The 19,556-nt window shown below is 37.4% G+C and overlaps 2 protein-coding genes across 7 annotated transcripts in view; one reads left to right on the forward strand and one right to left on the reverse strand.

The window, feature by feature from the left end:
- Positions 1-4,394: 4,394 nt before the first annotated feature.
- Positions 4,395-7,179, reverse strand: LOC122823800 (clarin-3). Its single transcript, XM_044103802.1, has 3 exons — positions 6,863-7,179; positions 6,464-6,649; positions 4,395-5,386 (listed from the first exon to the last, which is right to left on the reverse strand). The coding sequence occupies exons 1-3, from the start codon at positions 7,086-7,088 to the stop codon at positions 5,109-5,111; spliced, it is 690 nt and encodes a 229-aa protein (XP_043959737.1). The 5' UTR covers positions 7,089-7,179; the 3' UTR covers positions 4,395-5,108.
- A 2,528-nt stretch (positions 7,180-9,707) lies between these two features.
- Positions 9,708-19,556, forward strand: part of ptprea (protein tyrosine phosphatase receptor type Ea) — a 71,385-nt gene continuing 61,536 nt past the window's right edge. For 3 of the 6 annotated variants that reach the window (XM_044103792.1, XM_044103796.1, XM_044103794.1), the window contains exons 1-2: positions 9,723-9,821; positions 11,794-11,880. The gene's annotated coding sequence lies outside the window, so the exon portion shown is untranslated. Of the gene's footprint in view, positions 9,999-11,793; positions 11,881-19,556 lie in introns of all 6 variants that reach the window. The other 3 variants (XM_044103793.1, XM_044103797.1, XM_044103795.1) reach the window with 2 other exon arrangements.

The following is a 19,556-nucleotide window of genomic DNA, read 5'->3' on the forward strand; positions in this document are numbered from 1 at the left end:
ACGTATGCACTATTTTGTGTTAGAATGTTGGATAATTAATCCAGACCATTAATGGGAATACTTTAGTAAAGCATAGTTTAGATGTAAGGCTAGTAAGCTTAGTCTCCCTCAATGGATTTTATCTACTTCCACTTTTTTAGATCTCTTCTTGACTAAAAATATATTGCACCTAAAACAAGTTTATAGTATTTTTCACTGATCTTTCTGATTGACTGTGATGGACGTTAACAGCTTTTTTTTTTTTTTTTTTTTGCTTCTTTCAGGTCAAAAGGCACCAGTTTAGTTGAACCGTGTGTTATGTCAGTCGGTTAACTGTATCTCTACCCCTGTGTGCTGCACCCAGTGACAGACATCCCACCTGTCAATCAGGACTGCATTCGTCAAGAGTGGTGTCAGGCTGCATGGGGCAGAGAAAGTGCTCAGTCCTCTTTGCATCCATCAACCTGGCTGTAAAGTGTCGCATGACATCAAATTTTTTCTTAAACCGCTTACAGAATAGCCTTTTAAATTCTGCACATGATAATCAGAGCCGGACACGTCTTTGTCTTTTTCCCTGGGTCCCAACCAAGTAAAGTGGAGAATTGGCTGCAGGTGATTTTAAGTAGATGTTATCTCCTGTTAACAGAGGTATGACACCATAATGGAGCAGCGGGGTGCAATTACCTTTTAGTCCTCCACCTCCTCCTCCTTGTTCTACTTCCCTCTCTGCCTCTGCCCTCACCTCAGCCCTGCCTGACAAATTTAGATTAATGGTGGAGATAGCTAAGGACCCTGCCTACATTTGCATTTCAGTCACTGGACTCAATGTGAGAGCACAGCGACAGAGACGCATGCAAGCCACCATAAAAATTCTAAATAGATCATATGGACAACTTACAAACCCAAGTGTAAATATCAGGCCTATGGGAAGTACTTTGTTTCACATAAAAATATTTTTATATTATGACTAATTTTACTGGTGGTAGAGATTTATTTTCCCTTTGGTATTTTTGCCACTTTCTTTTTCTGAAATAATAGTTTTATATTTTCTTTTTTTTGAATTTCTTTATTTTCTCTTTTTTATTCTGTTTTTTTCCTCCTATTTCCCATGATAATGTCATTTCTGTATTTTGCCATTTTTATATATAACATATAATTTTCCGGTAAACTGTTCCTTAATGAGCTCCTTAATGAGCAGTTTACAGCCTCTTTTTAGTACCTACTTTTCCAAGCCTCATAATTAGTTTAATGTAAATATCTTGTATTATAAAATACTATGAAAATGAGAGAAAATTTGCTTTTGTAAACATTTTCTCTAAGAAGGAGCAGTTCAAGTACATTGAATTACCAATTTAATGCACCGGTCATATAAAACATAGAAATGCAAGTCCATGTATTTTTACAAAGTGGTTTTCCTTAAAAAGCATTTATTTGTAACACTATTGGCATTTCTATATTGGTCTCTACATGCATGTTTTAAACTCACCTTACATTATTATACTTATTCATACCACTCACAGGTATGAAATCAGCTCCCAGAGGTGAACTGGACTGCAGTCCTCCATCAGCCCTGCAGCTGGAGGTGTCCGTTTCACAGGCTTCTGTGATGCCGGGCCTGGAAGGATAAGGTTTCACAGGTACAAAAGTTTCTACTTTAATCCTATCATGCAGAGTGAATGGTCAGGGCTTAGGGCTCCTGCTTTAATCCATTGGTTTATTCTCCATCCTGGTAATCTCTGAGGTGGAGAGTTTGCAGGGAGGAAGAGATTACTCACCCGTTGCTGATTTTATTCAATCAATGTTTGCACAGCAAACAAGAGGTCTGCACTGCGGTGCTCCCAGAAGAAGACAGAAATCTCCTCTAGATGCTGTCGGTAGTGTTCAGAACATAAGCTTTAATGTTACGCTAAATTATGTTTACTATTGCTCTTTAGAGTTTATTAATTAAAATTAGAAAATGATTGAGATCTTAATTTATTTCAGTAGTTCAGTTCAGAAAGTGAAACTCATAGTCACACAAAGTGTAAAATTCTTAATATACGTGCTTTTTATTATTCAAAAGCACTTTTTTATGTGTTTGAATAATATTATTTAAATGTTACGGCTAAGGAAAACGCCAAATTAAATTTCTCTGAAAACTATAATGTTCCATAAATCCAGTTAATGCAACAGTGATGTGTTGTGGCCATGTCACAACTCTCTCAGTGATGGAGCAGACTGTCTGACTTCACAGTTGTCCCATCAGTAACACCTTCCACAACAAACACAACCCTATAAAGAAGATGACTGATCAGAGTGATGTGTACAAGCATAATTATGATAATAATAAGAAAAAAAAGTGTGATAGAAGAAAAGTAATGTGCTTCTTAACTGCATTGTTGCAATAATTCATGTGGAAGAAGCCACAACTAAACATGTGTTGTTGATTTTATTTTATTTTACTGAACATGCTTTTCAAGTTTGAAACCCGTCACTGTGTGTAATGTCCCCATATAGATTATTTTCTACTTTTGCTCTTCCAAAGGATGTTTGTTGGTGAAACATATTTTAATATCTGACAAAGAAAAACCTGTGTAAGTAAAAAAAGCAATAATTGAATGATCGTTTTATTTATTAAGAGATTACAAGTCAGTTTAATCGACCGGGCACAATGTAAATAAAATACTTGTTTAACTTGTTTTTTAGAGAGCTGAACTCATTTTCACTATCCACACCAAAGCCTGAGAAACAAACAGTTTGACAACATATATGGGGTAAAAAAATATATATATATTTAAGCCCTGATCTAAAGAAATTTAACTGACAAAAGAATTATTGATATTGAGCAGTGTTATCGACTCCAGCAAGCCACAATAGAAGCAATTGTCCACAAATAGAGAAAACAGGAAATGGTGGTCAACTTTTCCATGAGTGGTCAGTCAAATAAATTACTCCAGGACCACAGGTGACAAAAAACCCTGGAGGAAAACATCTGCCAATCCGTTTGCTACCTTCGCTACCTCCATTAATTAATTGTGGTTTGATGCAGTTCACATTTACTGAGGATGAAAATATTCCTAAAAATATCTAAGAAACTGGCTACACTTAAAACACCTTAGAAAACATGGTTGATGTTGCCCTCTATGAACAGACCATAAATGTCTTTGATTTATTGTCGAAAGCAGACGTTCCCAGAAATTTAATACATATTCACTCTGACAACAACAAAGCAAATTGCTTCATCCTTCTGCAGGTTCCTTGAAGTGTGAAACCTGAAGGAAGAGTAGCTCTTTTGAAGGCAGGTAGAAGGCGTTGCAGGGCTGAGAGGTGCTGGAAAGGGCATGTCCAAACAGACTTTAGTCCCTGAGTGATGGGCCACGGGAAAAGGTAACGGGACACCTTGGCCTTGCTCTGATGTCAATACAGTCATGTGAATCCCAGCTGTGAGCGCAGAAGAAGGTCCAGGAGACAATAACAGGATCTGTTTGAGCTTTCACAGAATCAACAAGCTTTGTTGCTGTCACTCCAATTTGTTAGCAGAGAATGTTTGTTTCTACCTTTGAAAAGAAATAAGATGTGAAGTTTCACTTTATCTCTCATTGCAGACGTTTTAAGCTGGAAAGGTAAAGATCCAATGTAGGACAGATATATCTTTTCAAAGGTCCAATCTGATTAGAATAGATGGGTTTGCTGTAGTTTCCTACAGTTGGATTTGATAAAGATGTTCCAGAAGCTTCAATAAATGAGGTCTGATCTTTGTCCTGCTGGAAAACCCAAATGCATCCATGTTCTAGCAAAGACAGACAAAAAAATGGATCCAGTTCTCTGCCTATATTCTTTCACTCATTTTGTGTTTAAAGACAACAGTCCCACAACATAATGCCACCACCTCCCCACTTGGCAGTCGGCACAACATTCAAAAGTTTGTAGGGCTCACCTTGACTCCTGCAGACATTCTTCTTGTCATTGGCAGGTTTGAATCTTGGTGGTTCCTAGACTGGTCTTCTCCCGAAACAATATGTTTTGCATTGAGATGGTATTTTAAGCATTAACAGCTTCACTGATAGACAAACTCCTTTCTGTGCAGCTTGCACACAATTGTCTTTTTGGAGCCAAATGTAACTTCCAGTTGGTTGAAAGCATCCTTTTTTGTCTGTCATTGTTGTTTGTAAATGCTGCTTATGTGTCAGATTTACACGTGTCCCAGAAGCATGGGAATACAAAGGTTCTGGATGGAACCGAAAAAAAAAAAACTGTGATAACATTTTTAACACATCAAAATCTCTTTAATTAATTAATCAAAACTAATATCATGCTAACTCTCATTGTTAGCATGAATTAATTCATTTTGGGGGCTTTTAAAGATTTACGAGTATAAAAAGCAAGAAGAAAAAAAGAGGTTCCTCAGGAGGATTAATATACAGTAACCACCCAGGTGGTTTTAAACAAGTTTAATGTACAAATTTGCACTAAGAACAATGTCAAATGGATCAACTCCAAACTGTGCAAGAAAAAAAATTGGATCCAGCGATGTCTCAGCAGTGGCATTTGACTGAGGTTGACTCCTTGCAATTGCATCACATCTCAGAGAGAGGGCAGCAAACATCAGTGAATACCATTACCTTGTTACTGCTTTCAATCGATTGATTTTCTTTTTTCTTTAGAAAATAATTTGATATTAAACAGAAAAAAAAAGAATGGGTAGAAATTGCTTTCACCCAAAGAGATGCAAACGGATGCATGCATATTGTGGATTAGCAATATCAGTGCTGATGCTGATTTGACTGTTATTTTATTCTGAAGGAGATAGAAAGGTATTGCTTTGCACTAAGAACTATTGTATTGTTCATATATAAAATAAATAAGTTTTAAAGAATGTCTCATGTATATTTTATGTGAAACATATAGAATAAAATGATTCATTTGACTTCTCACACTTTGGATAAATTAACTTAAAACTGAAATACAATCAAACATTCTGTCTAGAATGTCAAAACTGAATACAATAAATCAATTCCTGCACATTGTGCATCAAGCAAGCTGTGCATTCATTATTTTCTGTACACCACCATGATCTGTAATAATCTATCACAGTAAGTTTTCCCAGAAAGTCGTTAGGAAACGTGAAAGTGTCCCTGGCGTGATTATCACTAGTACATCATGATCTCCTTAGGGGCGTCCTCCGTGGGCCTCTCCTGTTCCCGTCTGTGGGTGTAGGCTGCGTGGTCGTACAGGTAGATGAACAAGATGGCAAGCAGAGAGAGCACCGCGTAAGGGATGAGCAGGAAATACCCAAGCCTCATCTCCAACATTTTGTGAGTCAGCTTCACGTTGGTAATTTCAGCAATGCTGGCAACCAATTCCTCTTGCATTTTGGTCAGAATGAGGTTCAGCACGTAAATGATGAGGACCAGAACAGACGAGCATGCTGCAGATAGAAAAGATTGCATTCAGCTCAACTTCACATCAGCCTTTTTTAATGCAGTTTATTACAAAAGTATTCCTACGCACTAAGTTTTTCCACGTACATAATACCAGGTCTTTAATGCATCTCAAGTAGGTTCTAATTTAAGTTGTAACTTTATTCATGGTTTTCCTCTATAGGCCTTAGATCCTGTTTTAGTTTGAAAGTGTAGTTCCTGTTGCGGGCTTAACTCCATTTACTTCCTGTTTCTGTGGTATTTTCTTATTTTTTGTTAGGGTTTGTTCTCATTGGCCAGAGCATATTTTCTGGTTTCTGCTATTTTCTGATTTACTTCACTTAACGCTAGCTTTCTTTTTTACGTTTTCTAACAACAAATGTCCCATTGATATATAATAAAATATCCTCTGCAATCTTGGTAAAAATGAGCAACTGCAGTTTCATTCATAAATGCATTAAAATGATAGATAACACTGTTCTCTATCACTTAGCTTTTGACAATTAAAATACCAAAAACAACAATCGATTAAAAACCTAATTAATTCTCCTCTAGCTGTCTATTAATTTAAAGGTTTTGATAAGTAACAGATCATACCCTGTTATAAGCATTTACCTGATTTTCACTTCAAGATTCAACCTCACAGCATTTATATTCATATGTCATTTTTTTCCCTATGATTACTCAACTTATGTTTTCATTGGCTAAAGATTTTTATAAAAGTTTTTTATGCTCTCATCTCTGACTTGCTTCCACCTGCATTATGCTCCTCCCCACTTCCTCACCACATTACGCTCATCGTCCAGCCGGTCAGCTTTGAGGTAAGGCCTGTTTTTATAGGTTCGCAGTTGTGCCAATCTCTTTCAGTTGTTAGATTATTGATTAAACATGAAATAATCAAAGTTTAGGACCATATTTTAATTTTATTCAGGGGTGTGAGATTAAAGGGGTGAAATACAAATGCCTGTTTGACCTATGCTGTCACACTTCTTTCACTTCACTATTATTTACTGTTTAAACAAGATCATCAGACTCTTGTGGTGTATGAATACTGTTGCGATGCACCAAATTGTAGCACCACTCACCGCTGATGGAGGAGCAGGTGTAAACCCCGTTAGGGCCCATGTAGGTCTCATAAGGGTTACTGACACTGTTGTAGAGTGAGATGAGAATGCTCAGGGCAGAAGTCAGCAAACACACAGCCAGCAGGACCACACACAGACCATGGAGAGCCAGAGGAGTCTTTTCTATGGCTGTCAATTCTGGAAATACTGCAGATAGACATAAAATACGAGACTAGTAGGTCCTGTAATGCATCCATGTTTAAAGAATACACAATAATCAAATTAGATTGAAACTTATTTTGAATTGATTCTCCTTTTAAGATCTTAAACTTTTACAGAATACAGCCCTTTTTTTTATAGTTTGTCATCTTAAGGGATACAAGTGTTACCCAACTTATATCCCTTCCCAAGAATAATTACCTGAAAATGCTTCCTCACCCCCAAAAGTGGGGCAGGTGTTTCTTTGTAAATTTCCATTGAAAAGGCCCATCGTTATTTCTGCACTTCCATTGTTGGTCGCAGTTCCTTCGCAATCCATTAATGTTTTAGACCATGTTGTGGACATGGCATACCCAAGCAAACCTATAGATATGGCAGTGAGCTTCGCGCTCAAAAGAAAATACAAAATCTTTGTTAAAGATGGCATTTTTCCTCTATTTTCCAGATGTTCTTGATAAAATCCAAGCGTCTCTTCAGACAAACACCTCTGAAGCTTAGAAAGAGGAAAAGGAAACCTTTTTCAGTCTTCTGTGAGCTCTATGCATTGGTTGGGTGGAGTGAAATGTGGACTAGGGGGTCATAAAATCTCCTGTTTATGACTGCGACCTTTGGAGTGACAAGAGGAAAGACTGAGGTGGTTGTTATAGGCGAAACCGTTTCACCAAAACATGATAACGTCGTCACATCAGTGAAAAGCTTGTGAAATAAAGATTATGTCAGCGGTCTCTATGTAATTCAGGGGTTTTCTTATTTAGGAATAAGAAAAATTATGCTGTCACTTTGACTTTATTATATTAAAACATTTTAAACTAAAATTCACTTTGAAGCTACTTTTATGGATGTATGTTTCTTGTCTTGGATTCAAAGTCCTGTTCTTTATATTCTCATAAAATCAGATTAATAATTTACTTTATCCTAAAAAAGTTACTGGAAGACTAATGATCATTGAATCATATAAATGCGTCACTCGTGACGGCTCTAAAACCATGACAGGTGGTGGCCATGATTATGTGATCACAGAGGCTGTAAAGCGATAATAATAGAAGTGCACCCATGAAGACAAACATTGAATAAAGGACATTGAAAGAGAAAAGCAATTTTTATGTTTTGCTTTGTACTTTATCCAACAGAGAACCATCCAAGAGAAATCCTGGCAGGAAACTTAACAAAATTAGAATTTGCCAGCACAAATTACGTAGCAATCAAATCAGACATTTAATTTGGCTAATTTAAGAACTGAAAGACAAAGAAAATCAATTTGAATACAAAACTTTACTAAAACATGAAGTGCATCTTTACCTTAATTTTTACTCAAACTATTTAATAACTTGAAGTAATGAGGCTTTAACTATTCTATTTTATTATGAGGTGGACTTAGACTAGTTATGGGCAACCTATCCCAGTTCATTGGTGGAAAATAGATTTGATGATAAATTTAGTCATGATTTTTATGAGCTGCTGGTGACAACAACCTTTTCAGCTCATATTGAAAAATATAACGCTACATGTCACATTGGATTTTCTGGTAGACTTCATTGTTTTATGGAAAGTCATCAAGATTGTGCACCGCAGTTGGAGCCTCAAACCATCACATTACCACCAATAATATTTGACTGTAGGTATGATGATCGTTGGTTTGTGATTCTCTCAGTGATGTCATTTCTACCCAGTCTTTTTTTTTTCCGTAACCAAGGCAAGTATAGCCTGTGGTATTAGAGATGTTGTTCTTGATTTTTTGTTGTTGTTGTTGATGCCCTCTTGGATTAAATTTGGTAGGTTGGCCACTTCTGGGAAAGTTTCTTCATTGATCCATGTTTTCTCCATTTATCCATAATGGCTCTTGGTCCTTTTCCCAACATCTACTCAGAGCAGCTCGATTTAGCTCTCCTCACTTATATTGGTTTTCCACTAGTAACGAATACATGGCACCAGCTTCCTTTAAAGTACCTACTTGATTGGGGATCTAAGTGTACAAGTCAGGGTGAAAACGTGATTTCAGAAGACAGTCGATCAATGATTGTTTGCAGGGCGGAGTCAGTGGTTCTATCACACTCTCCTGTTCTTCTCTACCCAAAAACTTTCTTCTTTTTTGAGTCAGACATAAAGACTGGCAGACTATTTAACATAGCTTCCATATTCACATTGTTGTGTTTATGTTGCGTATAGATCACTTCACACTAGTTAGACTCAGGACTGCCCAAGTACATGACAACCCCACCCACTATAAATTGTAATGGAACCCCATCTGAACCATTTAGAGTTGAGCAAAGTTGAGTCACGCTGTAGAGGTGCCAGTGAAAAGGGTCAAGTGTAATTCACTGGAGTCTCATAGCCTTAGAAATGATTTTGTAACTATTTTCATGCTAGTAGATGTCAATGAAATATATTCTTGAATGTTTTTCAGGGCCACGTTTTAAGATCTTGCAGTCTTGATGTTGTCTAGCAATTTAAGAAGATTTATAATTACACAGGTCTGATAGCAATCAGGCTTTGGTGTGCCTAACAAAAGTAAACCACAAAATGTGATTAGTCACAATCAATTAATCAATTTAAACATGGGGCAGTGGCTTTTAAACATACAGTAGGCTGGTTGAGATAGTTCTTTTCCACTTAATAAAATTCTAATATAAAAAGCTACATTTTGTATTTACTGTATATTGCTTTATAAAAAAAATTAAAACTATGCATTATATTCATTTAAATAATGAGTCAAAACAGATCTGATCTAAAATAAAAATTGAAAATGGACTAAAAACACACATGATTAATGGGTTTTTATAAACAAAATAATACGTTTAAGAAAAAGACATTTTCACAGGAAATATCAAATAAACAAAACAAATGCAAGACACTTCTTGAATTGAATTAGAATCAATCAGTTCGAAAAGCATAGATCTCTAGATCAAACCCCAAATAAAATCTGCAATTAAAAGATCATAATTGAGGATAAACTGGCTGGTTTTGATGTTGTAATACAGCTGTTCACCAGCAGGTGTCACCCTATCCCGGCAGGCTGGGTGTTGTAGCTGACAGGCATCTTCTGTAGTGTTGGAGTAAACCTCTAACTCCACCTTCTCCACTGACAGGCGGCAACACTGAACCTCTGCCTCGCCTCTTCCCGACAATCTGCTCTCAGGACTTAACATTCAAAGCCATAAGGGTGAGTTGTATGTTTTGACTTCGTCGTTTCGTCTCTAAAAATCACGCTGGTGTTAATTAACCTAGCAAGGAACATCATCATTTCAGCAGCGTGTTGCTCCGTCTTACCTGTCCTTTACGCACCGAGGCAGGCAGCGACGTGCAGATTTTTTTCTCCCTTGTGAAGCGTCCATTTCAGGTGTGTTTGTTGCTTTAGTGCTTGAGTCGACCCGTTTATCGGTTTGGTGCTCCTTGTTTATATTTTTGGAACCGTTTTCCTGTCAACCTGCAGCGTCTTCAGTCAGCCTGGTGCGTCAAAGTAGGTTATTGGATCAAGCTTTTGGAGTTTCTCCTGCCTGCATTCCGTGTTTTCCTATTCTGTCTGTCTTTTGCCTTATTTCCAGTCAAACATGCTTGTTTTCCTTATATTCTGACCCTGACTCGGTTTTTGATTGAGCTTCAGTTGAGCCACTTCCAACGTGTCGGTGAGCTGCGGGTGGATTGATAGATAAGCCATGAGTTATTTCTCCTCTTTACTGCGTGAGTTAGCTGAGGATTTATGTTTTTTTTCTTTTTTTTTTTTTTGCTCATCATGGATGGCTGTGTGACATGTATTAATCCCTTTAGGCGGACTCTGTAGCAGGGGAGGTTAGAGGTCAGGGCAGCAACAGATCAGCATCCTTGTTGCAGACTGCCTGCAGTGCACAACTGGATGAACAGCGAATAATGTGCCCTAAGATTCATATTTCTCTTTGCATTTTGTATGTCTCTTTGCAACATTTTCTGGAGAGTTGTATGTCAAAGCAAGTAGGCATTTAGAAAACCTTCAAATGATGCCAACTTGATGTGTGCAGGCTAAAAGTTGAGACAGCTGCAGCATTTTAAAGGCTGGATTCTGGGATAAATGATGTCCCTTAGTTCACATGGAAAACTGGGAAGAGATGTTGCCCAAAAGACTAAATATTTTAGATCTTTTGGTGAAGCGTACAACAGCAAATTTTTGCATGTTCTGTTTTTTTTTTAAATCTATGCACTGAAGAGTTTTTAATTGGCCAATTTGCTGGGATTCCTACATGTTTTGTTTTTGTAAAGATGCAATTCCTCTCTGTCCTTTTTAACCTATGTTGAAGTAATGAAGTTTGCTGTGAATTTATGGCAGATAATAATCTACACTGGTTAGTCTGGAAGCTGCAAAAGCCAAAGACTAAGCAAGAAATGTAGGATGGAAAATGGATGAATAGGTAGTTGATGAATGAATTGATGAATCTTTCAGGCAATGTGATGCTGTCTGTGATAGTCTGAAAATCTAAATATTTTTCAATATTCTGTTTCTATTTCTTCAGACCAGTTCAGAACTAGAACCTCACTTAATAAAAATGGAGATTTTTTCCGACTTTCTCCATGAGCTGCTTTGATCAGGTGGCCTGCAGGTCAGAAGCTGAAAAATCTGCTAAAAGCCAAGTTTTCTGACCATTTCATTGTAAAGTGTCCTTATTCATGTATATGACATTGATGAATTATTCTTTGTTTAGTACATTATCATTTTCCTATTTTTTACTTATGTATTACTCTGTATTTAAATCTTATTTTAACAACCTCTGTACTCAACCCTTTCCTGCTGTTCTACTTTGAGAATTAAATACCTTGAGATGGAATGAGCTCTTTATTGTCATGCGGAGTTGCTGCTAAATTACTTTGAATAAATCTGTTAGTCAACCTGACATGGGCAATTACTGCAGATTAAAGCAAGGTTGCTTTCTGAATGAGAAAACGAGAGAAGAATTCATGCTTATAATTGGCAGCGATTAAGTTGCATCGGCTCTGAAAATAAGAAATTATTGATGAGAAGCACATTTAGAGGCAGACGGACCTGACTTCTCCTCCTCAGGGCTAATATCAAAGCTGACTACTGAGCTTTTTCAATTTGAATTAGCGACTTTATTATCAGTGACACCTTGATTTGAATATCTTCATCTTCCATTCTGTCTTCACAGTGTGTGATGTTTTGGACTGAATTCTAAATTTGGTGGACCACAAATCCAAATGCAGAAGCAAAACCTGATCTATGACACCTAGTAAAGGTAAAAACACATGGTGTTTATAGGTACCAGCATTTATAAAATGTGCTTTAAATGATTTACATTTAATCTTGGTTACTCTATTACTGATTTCCTAAGTTAGACAACTTGAAATGGAGTTGATTTATTGTAATAAAGTCCAGAACCCGCAACAGCCGTGATGACATGGCCTTATGCCACTGTCTGAAATTTTGAAGCCAGTTTAAGCCCTGTGTTATTTCATTATTTGTGAAACCTGGAGATAATGACACCAGACAACTCTTCAAACTTGTTCAAGGTTAATACTATGTAACCAAATTCCCAGAAAGTTCTAAAATTGCAGGAACACAAATCTAGAAATTGATGAAAAGTATGGAATTCTGTAATGCAAGATATATAGGAACCATGAACAATACACACGGTTATTTTAACGAGTAACAATCTGAAAAGTGTGGCATGCATTTATATTCTGCCCTTTCTGGTATGAAGCTCAACTCTATAATTTAGTGCAAACAACTCCCTTCAGCAGTGACCTATTTACTAAACAGAGTTAACCTCTGTGTAATTAAATTTCAGAATAAGTCCAATTGTTCTGTGGAGGCATCAGAGGTTTGTTAGAGGAAACTGGTGAACAAACAATCTCACAAACACCAAGGAACACACCAGACAGGGCAGAGAGAATGATGCAGTGAAGTTTAAACAGTTATAAAGCAATATCTCTAATGTAGAACTTTGAATAGAGGACTGTTCAATCCATCATCTAAAAACAAATAGTATACATCCAAAGCTAAAGAGGCACGGGCTTCCACATTGACTAATAATTAGCCAGGAGATTATGGGCAGAGTTAAATACTAACGGTCCTGGAAGAAACCCTTTCAAAGGCTGCCAAAGATTTCTCCTTCCAGCTGGGAAACAATCCTGAACACAGAGCCAGAACTACAATGGAGCGGTTTAGACCAAAGCAAATCTATGTCAATCTAGTCAAAATACAGATCAAATTGTTTTTGACTGGTTTAATTGAGAGAATTATTAGGCAAAGATGCTCTCTGTCCATTTTGACTTTTTCCACGAGACAGATGTTTAGGTGTGTAGATATGCAAAGCTGGTAAAGATATAACCCCAAAACTTAATAATTATGAGTCCACACAAACATAATTGTTTAGAAAACAAGTTTTATTTTCCCTCAACTTCACAATTTGACACCACTTTGTGTTAATCTTGTGGCATAAAGTTGGAACAAAAGACATAAAATTCTGTAGTTTGTGGTTCATATAACTGCTGCATTTATTTGAATGTAATTTACCCACCCGCTTGTTGCCTTGGCAGTAAGAGTAAATGCTGTAACCGTTATGTGCAATGAAACTTTTTCCCTGGGTGGGCCAATTTATCAGATACATAAAGAAGTTTAGGTGAGGTTTGTTTGCACCAGATGGTGTTTTATCTCCTAATAAACCAGAGCTGCTAGCTAACTTCATCTTACACTTAATTACTCTGTAACACTTCCAAGATGTCCGTCCTCTGTTTTCTTTCCCCCTGTTATAAACTGTAAAATGGTATATTGGAAAGCCTGTGAAGTGGATGCTGTCTGAGTGTGGGTGTGCTGGGTGAAACAAACATGCTGCAAGTGGCGACTGATAAAAATCCTTTGTGAGCTTTGGGAGGAACTAGTTGTGCAAACCTGGAGTGTCTGACAGCTTGCTGGATTTTAAGCTCAAGCTAACAGCCCTGTAGTTTATCCCACATCTTCCCAACTCTATCGTAATACCCTGAAATACGTGGATTCTTCTTCTGAGCCGTCCTGGTGCGTCGAATCAAAGCGCTTTGCTGCAAATGGATGAACGGTTTCTCACCCCTAAAATTAATTGGTGTTAATTTTAGGGATGAGCCCTGCCAGAACAAGCACTTATCACCTACCAGTGAGAATGATGTCAGTCGGCATCAAGACAGGAGTGGGTGTTATTAGGCCGGGTTCCTGTGCAATGTTGTGAAAACGTTTCTCTACACAGAATATAGTGGAATATCCCCAAAATATTCCGCTAAGAAGTTCATCCATCGATCATTTATCCTTCCTTCATTTTATCCATCTACCACTAAATCATAAATCCTTCCTTCCATCCATCATCTATTCACCCATTCACCCATCCATACATCATTTATTGATTCTTCATTCCTTCCTTTCCTTCCTACCTTTCATCCATCATTCATCCTTCCTTCTTTTCATCCAACATTTATTCATCCTTTCTTCCAACCATATTTTATCCATCCTTTCAATCCATTCATCATTTCTTCATCCATCCATCCATTATCCTTCCGTCATTTATTCATCAATACATCTTATTTTTCCTTCTTTCCATCCATCCATCCATCCAATCTATCGATCTGTTTGTTATCTATTATCAGTCCATCCAGTCCATTTATTGATCCTCAGCTACTGCAGCTGTATATTTAGAGATCACTGTGTGAGTGGAAGAGTCTTTATTCATCCTTCCTCTGTATTATTCTCCTTTTTACTCAAGCTTAGAAATGAAAGCCTGAAAATATCAAAAAGAAATTCTTCTTATAAAACTATTTCTACAATTTGGCTTAAAAACAACTTGGGTCACTAAAAATTGCTCTCTGGAAGAGTAAGGAAGTTTGACATTGAAGCTGTAGGATCTTTGGTTACAGTGAGGTAAATGCTGTTTGTATTTATGCTTTATTAGCAGAAGCACATTAAACTGCAGTGGAGGCTTCTTTATACTTGTGGGTGGTGCTGCAGAAGGCAAACCCTGCAGTCTGTGTTTGGATTTTGGCATCATGTTGATATGATCTAATAATGATGGTGAAAAAAAAATTGTTTATGCCATACAGAGAAACGAGATTAGAGTCTAACCCCTCACTTTTAGCTGGAAAGGGCATCAGCTTTTCCAATTCCGAGTAACTGGAAGGGGAGTCACCTGGGATCTGGTGTGCATTGTGTGGGATGTTATTTGTTTTAATAAAGAATGAAGTGGGAACTGGAATCAAAACAAAACCTTGGAAAGCAGAATATGAGCACTGCAGTGGTGCACTTGATTCCTATTTGGAGGAATTTCTGGGGAATCAGAAACCCCCTGAAGCCACCAACGGAGCACTCAGTGACAGAGCGGCTGCATCATTCAACATGTGGACAGTGTACAGCTGTGCAAACTGTTACAGTACCTGCCATGTCTCCCTTCGTCCCACTCATCCGTCCTCGCTGTCTGATCTGTTCCACCCCAGGCTGACACTCACGGGAAGTGAAACACTCAGTGGTTTTATTATCAGCTGACCTCATACAAAGCCCTTTAAATAGATCAGAACAGTGTGTCCAATTTGGTTTTACTTTTTTCTAATTTGTTGGCGAGATTTCTGTCACATTGGGCCCTGTGGGGGCCCATGCCATCTGTTGCAGGGCCCCTTTTCCTTCCTGTAGCTGTTGAGTTTTTTTTTTTTTTTGGCTCTTACTGGACATTTTGAATGATCCATCTTTGAGAATCCTTTAAGAAAGAAGTGCTCATCAGACACAATAGAGAAGAATGTAACTTTATAAACTATTTGAAACTGTTTGGATTTGGACTTGTGTCAAATAGATTTTATTTTATTGATTAATAATTAATAATTAATTAATAATTTTATTGGTTAATTTCATTATTGGAAAGTACAGACTTTTTTTTCCACCAATACACTACAGTTTTCATACTTCAGAGGGTTCTATTCTTCGTTTTATTTATACCTTAAATTCGAATCAACTCTTTGACAAAGTATTAGGCCCAGACTAAGATTTGTTTTTAATTCAAGAATATCATCATGCTAATAGAATACTGTCGTACGACAATCGCTGTAATATGAGGATAAAGCATTACCAGAATAAAGTTGAAATTTTATGAGAACTCCCAATATGAAAAATGACAGAAAATTAAAATGAGGAATTTTGAACACCTTGTGAAGTTACACTTTGGTATATCGTTTACAGACAATACTTGATTTTTATTTTTGATTTTTACATATCAGTTTCTAATTATTATCAGTAGCAGTATTTTTGAAACAATCGCGCAAACAGTTTTGGGAGAAAGAACTACACAAACTGACCTGGACATGTCACGCTTTTTTCTCTTTAAATCAACTTTTTTCTTGCAATTTGAAGACGTTTTTTCTGGTAAAATTGCTTATATTTTCCTGATAATATTATAATATAATATAATCTTCTCAAAATTAAAGAATATTTGTCATAGCTCTCTGATTCTTTTTAGAGAAGAAAGCGAGTAAAAAGCAAATTGATTAAAAATGGATATTTGGGGCGTGCTCCGGTGGCGTAGAGGGTAGCGCGCCCCACGTTTGGAGGCCTTCAGTCCTCGACGCGGCCGTCGCGGGTTCGATTCCCGGACCCGATGACATTTGCCGCATGTCTTCCCCCCTTCCTTTCAGTCTGCTGTGGTATAAGGGACACTAGAGCCCACAAAAAGGACCCCCTGGTGGGAAAAAAAGAAGGATATTTTATGAAAAAAAAGCTAAAATTTTATTTTTAAGCCATATCCGAACATGTGGTTTGATTTTTAATCAGTGCTGTAGATTAGAAATATTAAAAAGGAGGGTTGAAGAAAATTAGACGGAAAGCTGATATCGAACCAAAAATAGATTGGTTCATGTCTAATCATACAAAAAACTAAGTGTTTTTTCCCTATATCAATCGTTAAAGTTGGAAAAGTATGTTCAGATGCACTTTATTAATCTTTAGCCTTCTAGCATTTGTTTGCCACAAGTAATATGCTAATAGAAAATGGCATCATCCAGTGCACCTCAGCCAAGAAATCTGGAGGATTTAGAGAGCAGAGAACTAAACAATCTCCTCAGATGTGTAAAAAAAACCTTCAGGCCAACTCTGAAAAGAAACTGTAAGGGAGCAACCTCTACTGTCTCCTAAGCAACTATTTACAGTGAGTGCAGCAGTGGGACTGGGTAGTAGTTTGTCAGTAATTTAGTTTAGGCCACAGAAAAGCGTTTGAAATTTGAAATTTGAAATTTGAGAAATGAAATGAAATTTGAAATGAAATTTGAAATTTATTCGAACATGATACAAATATAAAAATAAAATAGTGCACAGTAACAAGAAGTGCATAAGAAAGAAGAGAAAATACAGATTTTTTGTTTCAGTTAACATATCATGCTCAAAATGGGGTAGGAAGAAGTGAGAACTTATAAACTCCTACCCCTAAACACGTTTCTGTTCTGTCGTTGTCTGACTCCTCGCCTCAGGATCTACTTCAAATAAAAACCACTTGCTTAGTCTGCCTGTCGTGAGTAAAAAATGTGGTCCAAGGTCACAGCGTATGATGTCACTTCACAAGATGTAATATGGGTGGACCCTCCTCAGGCAACACTTAAGGTTTCTCCATCGTACATGTGTCAGTTGTTGCAGGACTTTCATTGCAAAATACACCACAAAGCAACTAGAGGCTTTGTGGTGCCTCTACAAAGCCTCTGAAACAACTGAAACAACTGAAACAGTCTTTCAGTTGTTTGCTCCAACTGAAAGACTGAAAGAAAATCCAACAGTTATGGTTATTAATTGTGTAAAATAAAGCTCCTTTTGAATAAAAGTGAAACCTGTTCTGGGAAAACGGAGTGTAGTTGAGAGGTTTTAAGTCCTTGTACTTTATGGCTTTATTTCAGTGAAATGAAAGCAGACATTCATCCGCGTTGGTCTAATAGGGATGAAAGACGAGGGAAAACAAACATTGTTTTTTTGTGGGAAAACAAAAGGGAGCCCAAAGTGCAGAAGTTGTGCAATATCACCTTGGCACTGGCAGTTGACAAGAAAAGATTCAGTCTCTGGATTTTCTTGAATGCAGCTTTAAATTAAGCTTGTAAATCTAAGAGATGGCATGGAAGCACTGAGCAGGTTTTTTTCCCCTGGTTTTTACTGATATCTAAAATTGTATCCTCATCAAAATTTTTGGATCTAGTAGAAAATAAATGAATGACAAGATCATCCCCATTTATGCAGATGAGCATATGCTATATTTTATTAAACCCAAATGTTTCTAATCTGCTTGATTTGAAAAACAAACCTGGATGAAATCTGACTTTTCTTATACTTATACCACCTCACGCCAGCTTACTACCTGATGTTTATAATGCTGCTTCACATCTCGGGTCTTAAAAGATGATGCAAATTGGGTGAAACTGAACCCCAAATGTTGCTTTTGCTGCGGTACAAGGCTTCAAAATGAATTGTAAAGGTGGCGCACAGTCCTGAAAAAAGATTATTCCCATCCTTTTCCTTGAACATCATAAAGTTCAACATCGTGTGGAATGTGTGTCAAACTCTCACCACTTGTGACTTATTGTATCAGCTGCAGGTACTTTTAATCCATGAGCTGTGTCGCCAAGTGCAATAACATCTTTGCCGTGTCACATGAAATCTTTTCCGGCTGAGGCAATAATGTGGGGTTGTATTCTTTTAGAGGCCTGGCATCAAATCTGTTTTATAGTTTGTACGCTCTAAAGCATTTTGCTTCTGGTTGTGTGGCGATAACATGTAAACAATGTGAGAAAATAGTGAATTAAAGAACAAGGAAAAGAATGAGAAGGGTTGTTGATGTGGAGGAGGAGAGCCGTGCTTAATGAATAATGGATGCTTGCTAAAGCAGCCCATTTCCTATTCATTCTTTCAACGCTGATGTAAAGGGAGTTGTGTGTGATTATCATGTCAGTTTTCCAATATTTCCATTGTGCATTGAGCAATGGGATGCAGTTTGAAGGCAGAGCGAATCCACCAGCAAACATTTTCACACAACTTGAAAGGTTTCAGTTTATATTCCGACAGTGTGCAGAAAGCAATAATGTAAGCTAAATCATCATATTGTTACAAATGTAGCTGCGTGACAGATCTGAGCATTTCCGGCTGGTTTATCTCTGCTACAGAGCTTGTGGTTTGTGGTTTGAGGTCAGATCACTTTCATTAAAACAAGCTTTCAACTTCTGAGTCCTGTTTGAAGCATTTCAACGCAGAGGCTTGGATGAGACCTGTGATGGTGTGCAAATGAGTGCAGTTGGATGCGGCAGTGAGTGAGACCACAGACGGGGTTAGCTGACATGCTCTGCATGCTGATGGATGCGCTGCAGGCATGCACCGTAAAGCACAAATGTAAAGGAGTGTCAGGTACAGATGAGCAACGTGAAAGAAAGATGGAGGCGTATACTCAGGACAAAAGTGTGTGTACAAATTCTTTAGGGATTCCAATTTACTTTCTGTTTTGTTGAGGAATTGCGCAACTATGTCTGTAAACTACAGAGTGAGAGAAAACCTTAGAGATGGATTGATAAAAAGGTAAATATCAGGTGTTGCCAGCAGTAAGAGGTAGAGCTGCTTTAAAAAAAAAAAAAAATTCCAACAAGAAATCTAATGCAATAATCATGTTCATTGGAAAATCTAAAAAACTTTTTTTTTTTTCAAAATTGCACTGATGGCAACAAAAGATTGTCGCTGCAGGAAGAAGAGTTCAAGTTTATAATTTTCAGTGTTCGTGAGAGTGAGAGAGGCTTCGGCAGACAACAAGACGGCTGAAGGTTTTAGAGCAAAATTGGTCTCTATTAGATTTTTGAGCTTTAAGTCTACCCTCTGATGAGATAAGGATCTACGTCCTGTAGACCAGTGGTCCCCAACCTTTTTAGTAGAGCGGACCGGTCAACCATTCGT

Source organism: Gambusia affinis, linkage group LG20 (assembly GCF_019740435.1).
Source record: "Gambusia affinis linkage group LG20, SWU_Gaff_1.0, whole genome shotgun sequence".
NCBI lineage: Eukaryota > Metazoa > Chordata > Actinopteri > Cyprinodontiformes > Poeciliidae > Gambusia > Gambusia affinis.